At 39.0% G+C, this 14,371-nt stretch overlaps 2 protein-coding genes across 4 annotated transcripts; one reads left to right on the top strand and one right to left on the bottom strand.

Moving 5' to 3' along the window:
* Window positions 1-206: 206 nt before the first annotated feature.
* si:ch211-59o9.10 (uncharacterized protein LOC561841 homolog) lies at window positions 207-4,910 on the top strand. The gene is made up of 11 exons (XM_058397655.1): window positions 207-352; window positions 653-868; window positions 2,126-2,180; window positions 2,274-2,745; window positions 2,839-2,990; window positions 3,630-3,716; window positions 3,826-3,928; window positions 4,050-4,153; window positions 4,248-4,369; window positions 4,445-4,544; window positions 4,636-4,910. The coding sequence occupies exons 2-11, from the start codon at window positions 693-695 to the stop codon at window positions 4,678-4,680; spliced, it is 1,416 nt and encodes a 471-aa protein (XP_058253638.1). The 5' UTR covers window positions 207-352; window positions 653-692; the 3' UTR covers window positions 4,681-4,910.
* A 148-nt stretch (window positions 4,911-5,058) lies between these two features.
* On the bottom strand, window positions 5,059-13,949 carry nedd1 (NEDD1 gamma-tubulin ring complex targeting factor). 3 transcript variants are annotated; one of them, XM_058397652.1, is made up of 17 exons: window positions 13,762-13,949; window positions 12,107-12,249; window positions 11,276-11,370; window positions 11,062-11,178; window positions 9,942-10,082; window positions 9,235-9,464; window positions 8,925-9,126; window positions 8,648-8,820; window positions 8,319-8,434; window positions 8,116-8,163; window positions 7,910-8,014; window positions 7,740-7,784; window positions 7,447-7,613; window positions 7,114-7,291; window positions 6,917-7,025; window positions 6,009-6,075; window positions 5,059-5,906 (listed from the first exon to the last, which is right to left on the bottom strand). In XM_058397652.1, exons 2-17 carry the CDS (start codon window positions 12,240-12,242, stop codon window positions 5,802-5,804), a joined length of 2,034 nt encoding a protein of 677 aa, XP_058253635.1. In that variant the 5' UTR covers window positions 12,243-12,249; window positions 13,762-13,949; the 3' UTR covers window positions 5,059-5,801. The 3 variants fall into 3 exon arrangements, with proteins under 3 accessions (XP_058253635.1, XP_058253636.1, XP_058253634.1); XM_058397653.1 differs by having other exon boundaries at window positions 6,917-7,028; window positions 7,749-7,784; XM_058397651.1 differs by having other exon boundaries at window positions 6,917-7,028; window positions 13,762-13,948.
* Window positions 13,950-14,371: the final 422 nt, after the last annotated feature.

The raw sequence follows: 14,371 nt of genomic DNA, 5'->3' as shown, positions 1-14,371 counted from the left end.
CCAAAATGTCTTGGTATGCTGAAACATTAAGAAATTCCTTTCACTGGAACTAAGGGGCCAAGCCCAATACCTGAATATAATGATTTGGAGGAGTGTCCCAAAACTATTGGGACACTCCTATAATAAACACTTGACTGATAAACACTAACACTAAATCTTTACAGGATGTTTTAATGTAAAGACTTTTTTTTTTCCAGCATTTTTATTTTAAACTACATGGACTTCCCCGGAACACGCTAGAGGAAATGACGTAAACGGAAGAGCTTTAGCATGGCGGTTACTGCTTGATTGTTATAGTAGGGTGGGTGATTGAATCAGCGGTTTTATATTCGGGATATGTGCTGTACACATCGTAAGTACGCTTTAAGTTAGACATTTAATCGATCTAGAACAATGGGAGATGTTGATAATATCAAATCACGTGAACGTAGTCTCGCGACCCGACGAGCTAGCTGCATTTCCTTGGATCGGAATTTTCAGTCTCTTTATTTACATTACTCTGTAGTGGTGACCGAGGCGAAACTAGTCTCTCGTCTCTAACTAGCGACTAAACCAAGTTAGTTAGCTGTCCAACATTATCACAAGCTAGCGAGCTATCAGCTAACTGCTTCGTTGTTTTGTCTGGCGACGTTAACAGTTTTATTTTCCCCAGATAAGCTACAGCCAAGGATCCATGAACAAAAGCAGATGGTATGGAGAGCACACTGAAAGGCTCGAGGCCTAGCAGCCCTTTTCTCAGCCTGGATGAAGATGACACCAGTGAAAGTTTAAACGAGGCTTGTTTACTCAGTGACAGTGAACTTCCTTTTGACGATCGAGGATCCTCTTTCGAGTTTTCTAACGTGGTCGTTCCCGAAACCCCAGAAAGGTATTATCAGAATCAGATGAGTGTTCATTACAAGGTTGTTTTCTCATATTTCACCTGCTGTAATCTGTGTCTAATGTATAAAAATGTTAGAAAAGCATTGGCTCTTTTCCACCAGTCAGTGCTGTATGGTATGACAACATGTCTGTAATCCCACATTTTAGTCGCCCCCCCCCCTTCACTGGAAAGTGACCAGTACTGTAACTAGTAACTTGCCAACAGCACTGAATATGTGGGAGACTAGAAGCTCGTGCACATCATTGCTAGGTCAAATGCAAATGTTATCAAATAACATGTCCATATAGTGGTGCAATATTTAAAATGGTATTAAGGTGTTTTGGGGATGTAAATCTTACATCTCGGTATCATTTGTACCAGACTTTAACAGTGTTTGAGTACAACCTGGAAAGTGCAAGTGGTTTTGTCTCTTACTGTATAACTGGTGACTTAAACGTTTACGCCCCTTCTTTACTACGATTGTTGTTGGAAAGTTTTGATAATAACAGCTTAATATACACAGACCAGGCATAGCATTATAACAACCTGCCTAATATTGTGTTGGTCCCCCTTTTTCTGCCAAAACAGCCCTGACCCGTCATGCACTGTGTATTCTGACACCTTTCTATCAGAACCAGTATTAACTTCTTCAGCAGTTTGAGCAACAGTAGCTCATCTGTTGGATCGGATCACATGGACGAGCCTGCGCTCCTCATGTGCGTCAATGAGCCTTGGCTGCACATGACCCTGTCTCCAGTTCAGCACTGTCCCTTCCTTGGGCCACTTTTGACAGATAATGACCACTGCAGACCGGGAACACCCCACAAGAGCTGCAGTTTTGGAGATGCTCTGATCCAGTCGTCTAGTCATCACAATTTGGTCCTTGTCAAACTCGCTCAAATCCTTACTCTTGTCCATTTTTCCTGCTTCTAACACATCAACTTTGAGGACAAAATGTTCACTTGCTGCCTAATATATCCCACCCACTAACAGGTGCCATGATGAGGAGATAATCAGTCTTACTCACTTCACCTCTCAGTGCTCATAATGTTATGGCTGATCGGTGTAGAAAATTGTGACCACCCTACTTTCACACACAGAAAGAATAAAGTACTTGATCTACAGCTAGTAACCATATTGTGCCATACTGCACTGTCCACTGGAAAAGTGTTAAATGGAATTATTTTTGTCTATTTTTGAGTATTATGATCTTTAATTTATCTACACCCAAATACTAGGCTCATGTCTGTTTCTGCTTTGCAGCCCTCTCACTTTTCGGAGAAAACGACAATCCCAAGTAACTGATAATTACAGTGGGGTAAAAACAGCTTTCTTTCGAAAAACAAATATCTTTTGAAAAGACATTTTAAATGCAAATGTATTGAATGTTTCTTATGGTTTTAATCCTTAGGCTGCACTATGTGGTCCAGACACCAAAAGGTCAGAGAAAAGCGGCACGATTCCTGGATACCTCCACACAACCCCGAGCTCTCATAGGACACTAAAACGAAGGAGATTGCAAGACCCTGTAGAAGGTGTCAATAATATGCAAGCAAGAAATGGAACAGGATTTGTACCTGCTTCATCTCTTTTACCTGAAATCACATGGCTGGAGTCTTCATGTCCTTCGCAGTCCACGGTCTCCTTCTCTTCCAGTTCTGCCATGTCATGCTCTGCTGCAGCTGAATCATCTGTGCTGGGAGCTGCTGCTGGTCAGATTTGCTCAAGTATGAAATCTCCCCATGGTTGTGTCTCTGAGCAAAAAACACTTAAGAAATGCAATAAAGTACAGAGACTGAAAAAGTCGTCATCTGTTAGTCATGGGTCCTCTAGGTGTGCATCAACAGCACATTCACTTGCAGCAGAGAAGAACCAGATGCATGGTACAGATGTGACTCATAATTTGTTTTAGAAGAGCATTTTTCTAAAGTAGTGGTCATGAATTCAGGGCATGATTCATTTTTCTGTTCTCTTAGTTACAGACATGGAAAGAAGAGGTGGTTATGTACAAGAGGAGGTTGTTGTTATAGACGAGGATGATGATGATGATGATGATGATATGGTGGTTGAGGCTGTAGTTCGCTCCGTTCAAATTGCTGAAGACGAGGCATTTGCCAGAAGCCTCCAGGTAAGTTCTGACTTACAAAAAAAATAATTAGGGACTAATTTAACTAACTTGATTTATCTGTACACTGTTTATGGATCACAGTAATGGGTATAGCAGATTTTGTGATTAGAATATTGTACCATGTTAAACAGTTCATTGATAATATTTACTTAAGTGGTCATATAAACAGTATACAACTTATCATATTAGAAATTATTAACAAAAACAACTGGATTTTTACCCCAACAATCAGCTTATTTTGTACTTTTACATAGTTAATCTGTTATCTTGTTTTTATATATTTGACATTTGTAGAGAGAACTGGATAAAAGAAAAGCTGCATAAAAAGTCCTTGACTTAAAAGCTTGAAAGACAGCATTGCAACTATACAATCCTCCTTCAACTCACATCATGTATTTATATATGCACTATATGGCCACAATATATGAAAACATACAATTGTCTAGAGTGTCTTTGTATGCTGTAGCATTGAGATTTCCCTTCACTGGAATTAAAGGGTTCAGACTTTGCCAGGCAAGGTCTTGCTAAAATCAGACTCCCTCTTCACCTCCAGCCACCTTGCAGTTATAATGATTATTCAGTACACGTAATCTTGATTATGCCTTCTTTTATGAACTGTCATTTTTTTTCCCCCTGCAGGAACAATTTGATAGAGAGGAACAGCTTCATCAGGAGCAAAATCGATTACACACCACACCCCCCAATAGACATCCCCAAAACGTCCCGGTTAGTTGCATATCAATTGCATTACAATAACGCGTTATTGTAATAATAGTAATCAAATATTATTGCTTACTAAGGGTAATAACATTTATTTTACTTCCACCTTCTTTAGTTTGATTCCTGTGTAGGTTTGAGCTGGATCTCTCCCTGGGCCTCCATGATGTACTCATCATCATTCTCAGAGCTGCAGGAGGGCATGTCTGTGGGACAGCCCAGTAAGTTTTACTTGTTTATTTCAGAAAGATTGTTAAACAATTGTGTAGCATAACAACATTTTTTTTTTACTTAGATTAATGGATAGAAGTGTCCTTGCTGATGTCATGTTATTGTGATCAGGCAGGCAAACGAGACCGGCTCGAGGAGGTCGCAGCTCTCGACGCAGAAACACTCCACACTTGCCTTTAGACCTACTTGATGACAGCCAGGGAAATAACTATGAGGTATGAGCTGTTAATATACAAAGCATATACTATCCTGTGTGTCAGCACCTTTTATTTTCCTTTTGACTATTTCATTCTGTGGATTTGTCTTCAGGCCTTTCTGGCATTTGAGGAGAGCCAGGGAGCTGTGATGGCCAAGAAAACTCTTAGTAAATGGGAGATTGAGAGACTCCCTGCAAAAGTTTATGACCCTGCACACAATGCAGGCAAAACAGAGTAAGTGTCCAAAGTGTCCACAGTTGAATTCTGTAGGCATTTATTGGTGCTAATGTTTCATCTCTCTTTGCACAGTTGCCAAATCTGTTTCTCTGACTACAAGAAAGGAGAGAAGCTGCGAATGCTGCCATGCTTCCATGACTATCATGTGAAGTGCATTGATCGCTGGTTGAAAGTGAGTCATTGTGCCTTTTTTTTTTCCCCCCAACCTAATTTTTCTGATATTACTGTCTAATGTAAACACATTTATTTTGTTTGTTTCTCAGGAGAATGCTACCTGTCCTATCTGCAGAGCAGATGTGTCACTGTAGTTCATATGATCTCAGGACTGCTTCTCTACCTCATAAAACAAGACTACAAATTCTGTATTATATGCATGCAATTTTAACTTGTGCCTCTGAAAAGTTTTTTTTAAAAGGTTAATGCAATGGATGGACCAGCATAAATTCCATGACTAGAATACAGTCTATACCTCCAGGTTCACTGTTTTACTACTGTGCATTCTTTTTTTTTTGTTTCAATAAAACTTTTTTCCTCACAATGGCTTGAACATCATGTTAAAAGAAACTTGATTGCCACATATGTAGTGATGCTTAATGGTACATGGTAATGTTCTTGTTTGTTTTTTTTACTTTCATCCTGATTGCTGGTTTTCCTTTTCAAATGCAGATCTGTTGGGATAGAAATGCCATAAAAATGCAGATGCATTACATGGACTAGCTTGATGAAAATTCATATATACACACAAACTTGACTTGGTTAAAGACATATTTGATGTCCATATGAAAAGGCTTCTGAATCACTGAAAAATGAAGCTAATGGCTACCAAAAAGCAAGTGTTTTTGTAATCCAGCAGTTATGAATCTTTTTTATGTGGGAGTTGAATGCAATAATTTATTCAAGATACAAATGGTTTTATGACAAGAGTTCACTGTAGGTATTCTAAACAAATCAGTCTTTAGATTATGCTTGTTTTTTTTGCCATAATGACACACCTGGTGTTTACAGGACTGTATAAGTACTGACGTCCCAAATATCTAATTTAGAATAATATTGGCTATAAGCTTATAATACAAACTTATCTATTACAAACATGTACGCCCTCAAATAATGCAATATTTTTTGCAAATTATCTGTTGTGAAATATGCAATAAAAAAAAAACAAACAAAAAAAAAACAAACTGGAGAGAGAAAAGCTCTCTTATTTTAAGGCACATAAATGGTGCAGCCTTAAAAAAAGTGAGTGCTGGTGAAATGTGCACAGATCCTCAGGGCATGAGTGCATTCTTCCGACATCAGCAGGAAAGCAGAACAATCTCCGTGTCCTTCCTCACCTAGGACAGTGCTGTAGTGCTGCCACACGTCTTAGGCCTAAACCTGTACTGAGCACGAGGAATTCAGTCTACATGTCAAACAAGTAGCCACATGCTTCTTAGTAATTGGCTCGGAGTCGTTTGTTTTCCTCCCGCAGTTTCTCTATCTCCTCTACAAGACTCTCATTCACAGAGTACCTCTCAATGAGCCCATGGATTTCATTCTGAAAGAGCAGGAATCACCATTTTAACAATTTTGTAAGATGAAGCCACAGTTTCTCAAAAAAGTATGGTCAAAACAAATGTGAGTTTCATGTAATACCTACCAGCTGAATATAGAACTGTCGAACCATTTCCACTTGCAGATTGATTATATCTCTATGGCATGTGTCTCTGAAAGAGATTACAAAAGCTACTTAAAACATAATCTTAGAAGGGTAAAGCAGGTATGGACAAATAATAAACTGATACGCTTCCCCACCAGCCAAGTAATAGCTCACATATACAGTCCAGACACATATTTTGGTTGCCTGGAACACAAAATAAGTAGGGTATCATAGTAGAATAAAGAATGACGAGCTAGTTTACTTGTTAAGCCCATTAACACAGAGCATGGGACATGCATATCCTCTTCAGATACGAGATGTGGTGTTCTGTCCTTCCTGGCTAGCATCTTTTTTTCTGCTATTGTTTAGCAGAAACTAAGTTTATACATGCCACGTGAAGAGTCTATATACACTGATCAGGCATAACATTATGAGGGGAAGTGAATAACACTGATTATCTCCTCATCATGGCACCTGTTAGTGGGTGGGATATATTAGGCAGCAAGTGACCATTTTGCCCTCAAAGTTGATGTGTTAGAAGCAGGAAAAATGAGAAAGCACAGGGATTTTTTATTACCTTCAAATGAAGTTGAACAGCTTTAATTTAAAGTCTTAAACCTCTTTACTCCTGAAAGCTCATCTTTCCAAACCATACCCTGGCTACTTTATTTTATTAACAACAAGGAAAGCTGCCACAACTTGAAAGTACAACCCTGTAAGTAGGAACAGACTTAGCATCTGAAAAGGGGAAGAATCAGAATGTTTAATGGCTTGTGTTTACTAAGCAACTGCTGAAAAACATGTATGTTACAGAAGGCAAAGTTAACAACTTAACTTCTAATAAACTAATTTTCAGTGCTGGCAGCTGGATACAAGTGTGCGCGTGCAAATATTTTAAAACAATGTACCTGAAATCTTCTAAAGCTTCATGGATCATGTTGCGCACAAAATTCATCTGGACCGAGGTAAGTGGCGCTTCACTAGTGACAGCATTAGGTGCACTGGCTGCTGCTGTGGCTGCTGCCCAAGTTAGAAACACAATTTCATGTGAACATGTAATCCTGTACACATTTGATCAGGTGTATCGGATATACTGTTTACGTACCTGATTCAGCTTCGGGTTGACTGCCACTGACTGGTGAATTGTAGGTGAGCTGGGCTGGCACTTCTCTCCTCTGACTGGGCTCAGGAGTGTTAAATGAAGGCACTGATTGGACGTGTGTAGTCTGAGACGCAGGGGGTGTGGCCAGAACATTCTGTCTTGGAAAATTATTCTTCTCCACCTGTCCGTCATGCCGGAATGTCAATATCAGAACATAGTAAACGTATTATATACATATGCTGTTATAGTAGAAGGACAAAAGCTACAAAAAACATTACTATACATGTGATAGACTTGTTTATTAAATACATGAAGAAACAAATGCCAGTGACTGACCATGTTGTTCTGTGAGTCTATATGTGTAGGTGATGTGATCACTGGTTCCTCCTCTTTGATTGCAGGTGGTGTCTGGACAGCAGACAGAGGACTGTAGCAGCGAGCACTAGGTGTACCCAGCGGGTTCTTACGCTGAGCTGAACCGTGCTGAGGTAAGAAATCTAAATCTTTAATAAAAAAAAATCCAATAACAAAAACGTAATTACCTCAATAAATGCTAATATAAATAGTCCAAGGTAATGACATTTTATCATGACCTTCAGTCATCACTGATGCTAGAAAAGAAATCTCACCTTTCTTACCACTTGAGGCATCACTGAGTCTGTGACCTTTGTAATCTAGAATAAAATAGATGTTAAAATGAATAACGCTCAAAAACAGCAAAGAAATACAGTTACTCAAATTAGTATATATTCTAAGCAATGATTACAGCCCGCAAATGACTGAAGAAGAATTCTCTCACCATCACGAACAGGAGAAAAAATGTCCAGGCTGTTGCGCCCAACCCTAAACTTTTCTGAACTGTGTTGTCCCTCAGCTTCTCTGAAGAACACATCAGCACTGCCTCCTAGTGGTAACAGAAAACAATAATATCACTGCCATTTTAACCAACTTTACCCATTAGAGTAGCATAAGTACCTCCCTATGTCTTCAGAATAAAGTACACACCGTTTCTTGAAGTTGGAGTATCACCAATGAAACCATGTGTTTTAAACCCTGAATGAAGAGAAATTAAATACAGGAAAGAAAAAAACAGTGCAGTTAATCCCAGACAGACAAACTAATCGTGGAAAACCGATTGAGTAATAGTGCATACATTAATTCCATATTGCAAACACAACATCTGTTTGGAAAACAAGGTAAGCACATACCATCAGCTACAGGTGAGAAAATGTCTAGGCTAAGGCTGTTTCGGCCCACACTGTTGAATTTATCCAAACTGCTCTGGCCTTCGGCATCTCTAGATGGCACCTCAGAACTTCCTCCACTCCCTAAACATACCGCAACACAGACAAAATAGTCAGAACACTCATTTACTATGAATTAGCTTGCAACGCTATGCTGCCACAGACAGATAGAACAGGTAATTGTAGCTTTAGTGGCTATTGTCAGATGAAAAGATGACTGTTCAAAACCAGGCCACACAATTAACAAAATATCTCCACTGATGGGAAGTGAATTTTGTGCAGCTCTAAGTGACTTGCCGAGGTTCTGAGCCTGTCCATCGCTTCGGCTAACTGGCTGCTGTTCGGGGACAGCGGGGACTGAGGAGGTCGGAGTAGGAGGGCCGCTCTGCTGATTCTGCCCCAGCTTTACAGAGATTCTCTTGTTGGACTGCGAGGAAGAAGTCTTGCCAGAGACTGTTTTACTCGTCTGAGGAAAAAGGTTTATGTACAGCACATTATGACATAAGCATCAGTATTAAGCAACTGCGAATACACACATACAATTTATAAGCAGTAACCTGGAAACAATACCTTCAGCCTGGTGTTGGAGTGCTGGAATCGGATACATGTAACTGAGGTCTTGTGAGCAGTGGTTGTTTTGATAGGAGCACTTAGATTACGCAGGTCATACATGTAGATGCGTCCCTGGGTGGAGCCCACTACGAGCCCTGCTCCATCCGGAGTGAAGTCTACAGCCGTGAGTGGGGACTCAACCTGCTTACTCCGGAAAATACTGCAGGAACAAACAAAATGTAGTCATAACCAGTAAGAATATAAAACAGACCATATTTTGCTTTAAACTAGTCATTTTCTAAGCACACCCTACACAGATGTGGCTTACACTTTGCTGGAAGTGTCATAACAGACAATCTTCTTATCCAACCCAACTGTAATAAAGAGCAGGTCATTGGCTGGGGAGAAGGCTAGGCCTGAGGCAGGAGCTTTGTGTGCTCCTTCAAACATGTGTATTTCCTTCTGTGTGTTTGCGTCCCAAAGTACCACTGAACCGCTGTCTGAAACACTCCCCAAGAGAGACCGCTTTATCAGTGAGTACTTCAAGTCATGGACAGGCTACAAAAAAAAATAAAAACAACGCACACCATGTTAATCACAATATTTCAGATCCATATTGACACTCACATTTATGCAGCAAATTTCAGATCTGCCTAGTACTTGGTACAAGCTTATATTCTTTCAGAAGAACAAATCCTTTAATATCAAGTTAATATTAATGCTTAATCACATTAAACCAAAAAGTTTCTATATATATGAACACTTAAAATATAAGAATGAGTAATATATATATTTTTTTTTTTATCATTTATTTACCATTTACATGCACTAGAGTAAAATCAATATTAGCTTATTTAGGTAAACTCACCAATATCACAATTATGCCAAAGTCATCAAGGAAACAAAAATGTAAAGCAATTAAACTGCAATTATTTGATTTGTTTCCCTGTTTATCCTTACACATATTACATAATAGAAGAAGTGACACATGGCATGGGAATATGGCCATACTTTGTTGAAAAGGGATAGACTTACCTCATTGGGCCCATGGCCAAAGGCCTTGCTGGACAGATTGGTGGTAATGCTGTGGAGGATAATGTCCCCACTGGTGGAACCAGATGCTATGTAACTATCACCACCATTGAAAGACACACATGTAACTTCCTCCTTATGGTCCTGATGAGAGGGTGAAATGATGAGAACATATGAAAAACATATTTATGGAATAGAAGTATGCATATATGGGACTGTTTTCTTTTTAAAAAATTTTAACAATCCCACCCGCTTTCATAATTACACTATGTAACAAATTTTTACTTTTTTCTTGTTCCTGGGAAATAGGTGTTATTTACCCATTCTTTTTAACCCAAATAAAGAGAAAAAGCCCATCTTAGCCATGAAAGTTTGGGTTTGAACCCTGGGCAATGGGATTCTCAAATTCTCATATTTCTCTAAATGTGAAAAAGAGCTAAATTATTATTTCCAAAAGACCTCTTGAATTGCAATGAAACTTTGAAAATGTACTATAACTACCTTTAAAAATGAGGTAGAACTCTCTGGAATGTTTCTGATAGCCACCTATTTTTCTAGAATCATCCAGAAATTTGAGGAAGTTCTTGGAAAAAAAAAACCAAGAAACTTTCTGGCATGTTTTTAGAGCAATTTAGATTTTTCAAGAACTTTCTAGAAAGTTCTATTTGGAATGTTCTGGATAGAATATTCCAGAATTTTCTATTAATTTCTGTAACTGGGCTAATTTTGAGGTTGTCGTTCTCTTAAAAGCCCAAACCCAAACTTCAAGGGGCTTAATGGCTATTTTTTTTTTTTTTTTTAATCATTTTCCATCAAGAATAATTGGAAAATGTCATTCAATACCCAGGAACAAAAATCGTGTTACATAGTGTTATTGGCAACGTTAGATGTTTCTAATTCCCCAAATTTAAATTATCACCTGAAACCACAGTGAGCCTGAGCATTTGCTTATGAATGACTTATTGTCGTAAATGCATAATGCTTTGTTCTGTAATTTTACTCACTGTACAAATTAAATAATAATAAAAAAACACAAACACTGTAACTGTAATGTACATCTGGTCGATTTCAGACAGGCTTCCATTTGAATCTACTTTAAGCGCTTCACTAAACAATGAGATACCTTGAGGCTGCGATGTAATCTCTTTGTCTTCAGGTCCCATATGTTGACCGTGTTATCCAGTCCCCCACTGACCAGAAACTGTGAGGTTGAATTGAGTGCAACTCGTGTTTGTTTTTTCTGAAAATAAAACCACAGATGCAGCACAAATGAGAATTCGGAAGGATTAAAGAGGTCTTGTGAATGCTTTGTTCTGAAATGCAGCTTGTCTACTGACCCCTTCTGCAAGTTCCATCACTGGCACTGGTGAGGACTTCAGGCTGGTCACTACCAGCTTGTCTCCTATACTGCTGGCACTGACAATGTACTGATCTGACTGTTGTCAAGGCTTACAAAGTTGTGTATGTGTTCTACTATTTATAAGACAAAAGAGAATTTTTTCTAATTGAAAGTTGAATACATAGACTTGAACAGAGGACATGTATAACAAAAATCACTTGTGGGGGTGCTCACTTTACATGCATGCATTGAAATCTACTATGATAATCACAGGATTACACAAAATATAAGGTTTCCGCGCTACAATTTACATTTTCACCGAATGCTGCGAAGAATTACGTCTTCAGTGCAAAAAAGGCAATAGCTTCAGAATTATTCCACATTCCATATACACTATATGGCCAAATGTATGTGACAATCTGACCCATAAGTGCTTGATGAACAGTAATCAAAGATTTAGTCCATTTTTTTGCTCTTATAATTACTTCCACTGTCTTGAGAATGCTTTTCACTAGATTTTGGAGTGTGGCTGTAGGGATTTTACATCAATGTGGAAAATACAGAGGATCATGGCTAATTTGCAGAGTAATAACATAACATACTGGTTTCTGTATTAGTAACCCATTCTAACACATTCAGTATCTTAAACAGAAACTCACTTCCACAGCTCTCACATGAACCTCAAAATAACAAAAGGGTAAATGTCCCACCACTCAATACAACTGATTTCACAATAAGATTTAAGGTATAATAAATTCTAAACATACAGCTATGACATGCTGAAAAAAAAGATGTGTAGCTGGAGAAAATGGCTTGTTATAGAGGATACTGCTGCTGCTCCAGCACACCTGTGCAAGAGGATGGCTGGCACTGTGAGGGTTAAACTGCTCCACCACACTCATGGAGGTGGAATCCCAGATCTTCAGGCAGTCACCTGATGACACCAACCGGGTCACCTCCTCCATGGCAGCACTTAATAAGCATAGAAACAGAAAACACACGACAGCTGTGAGACAGGCTATTGACACTGGACACTTATTGTAATTACAGCGTCCATATGTGCACAATGAATAATTCACAACCTGAGACACCTACACTAGGACTTAAGTATGTGCTTAGTAAGTAAGTATCAAAAACAATAGCTAACTCATTTCTCCTTGATAGATTGGAGAAAATGCACTGACCAGGCATAACATTATGACCACCTGCCTAATATTGTGCACTTTACGTGGCTAAGACAAACTTCTGTCCTAGCTCTGTGGTGTTGTTTGTTGTTTTGTATTGAACTTGTTGTATGTTTATGTAGCACCAAGTCCTGGAGAAACGTTGTTTCATTTCACTATGTACTGCGCCAGCTGTATGTGGTTGAAATGACAATAAAAGCTTCTTGAATCTTGAATATTGTGTTGGTCCCCCTTTTACTGCCAAAACTGCCCTGATCCATCATGCACTGTGTTTTCTGACACCTTTCTATCAGAACCAGCATTAACTTCTTCAGCAATTTGAGCAACAGTAGCTCGTCTGTTGGATCGGATCACACGGGCCAGCCTTCACTCCCCACGTGCATCAATGAGCCTTGACCGCCCATGACCCTGTCACCGGTTCACCACTGTTCCTTCCTTGGACCACTTTTGATAGATACTGACCACTGCAGACCAGGAACACCCCAGAAGAGCTGCAGTTTTGGAGATGCCCTGATCCAGTCGTCTAGCCATCACAATTTGGCCCTTTGTCAAACTCGCTCAAATCCTTACGCTTGCCCATTTTTCCTGCTTCTAACACATCAACTTTGAGGACAAAAATGTTCACATGCTGCCTAATATATCCCACCCACTAACAGGTGCCATGATGAGGAGATAATAAAGTGTTATTCACTTCACCTCTCACTGTTCATATTGTTATGCCTGATTGGTGTACAACAATGTTGTTTACCAAATACGATAATAAAAAAAAAGAACCCAAAGAACACATGCATTTTAATTTCGGTTAATTTAATCAGGAAAAAAATAGAAAATTAATAACATGAAGCCAGAATATGTTTCTTTTTTTTCCCACTTGTGGATCATAAACTTTGATCATGTTCATCAGTACTACGTACGATCTCTAAATTGTTTATGCAAACAATAACAAAACAGAAAGAAACTATTGCGTTTAAAGCAACGTGGAAAACCTTGATTTTCTGAAATGCCGTCAACCTTTAAAATTTGTCGTAAAAAAACTTGTGTAAATATAAGCCAGCTAGCTAGAAAACCTAGCAAGCTAACTAGCTATGCATTTGGGCTAGCTGGGTAACTTTTTGATCAAGCAAACTAGGACATTTACATCGCAGACAACAATACACGATCATGAAACCTAAATATTTATAACATACCACATACGAATGATCATTTTCAGCTAGATTTGTAGCTTTATTAGCCACCGACTAGGTTATGCTAGCAAGTAAGCTGCTCATATTTCTTTTTTTTTTAAGCTTTAGCTGCTTACCGTAAGGTTTACAGGCAAGGCACTCCGGGGTTATTGCAACAAAGTAGGATTTGTTGGAAGAATATCTTGAAAAATTGTATCTTAACTTTTCGCAACACTTATACGCATATCACAAGAGTTTGAAAAACTGTATACTTGGGCTGGAACCGCCACTACGGCAACCTGCGAGGGTCAAATCATGCAGCCAATTTTCAGGGGAAAGGAGATAATGCATGCTCCGAAACTGCAAATACTCATTATACGTCGCCAGATGGCGTCAAAGACTAACTTGCATATTCATTATATTTCAGTTATACTACAGCATGAACAGAGTGCTGATATATGTATAATAAACGATGGGCGTAGCAACACTATATACAATGTACAAAACATACACTATATTGCCAAAAGTTTTGGGGCACCCCTCTAAATCATTGAATTCAGGTGTTGTTTTTCAGGGCATTTAAAACATTTCGGACAATTTCATGCTCCCAACTTTGTGGGAATAGTTTGGGGATGGCCCCTTTCTGTTCCGACATGACTGCGCACCAGTGCACAAAGCAAGGTCCATAAAGACATGGATGAGTGAGTCTGGTGTGGAGGAAGTTGAGTCCTGACCTCAACCTGATAG

Source organism: Hemibagrus wyckioides, linkage group LG08, assembly GCF_019097595.1.
Source record: "Hemibagrus wyckioides isolate EC202008001 linkage group LG08, SWU_Hwy_1.0, whole genome shotgun sequence".
Lineage (NCBI taxonomy): Eukaryota > Metazoa > Chordata > Actinopteri > Siluriformes > Bagridae > Hemibagrus > Hemibagrus wyckioides.
This window is presented reverse-complemented; position numbering and strand designations above follow the sequence as displayed.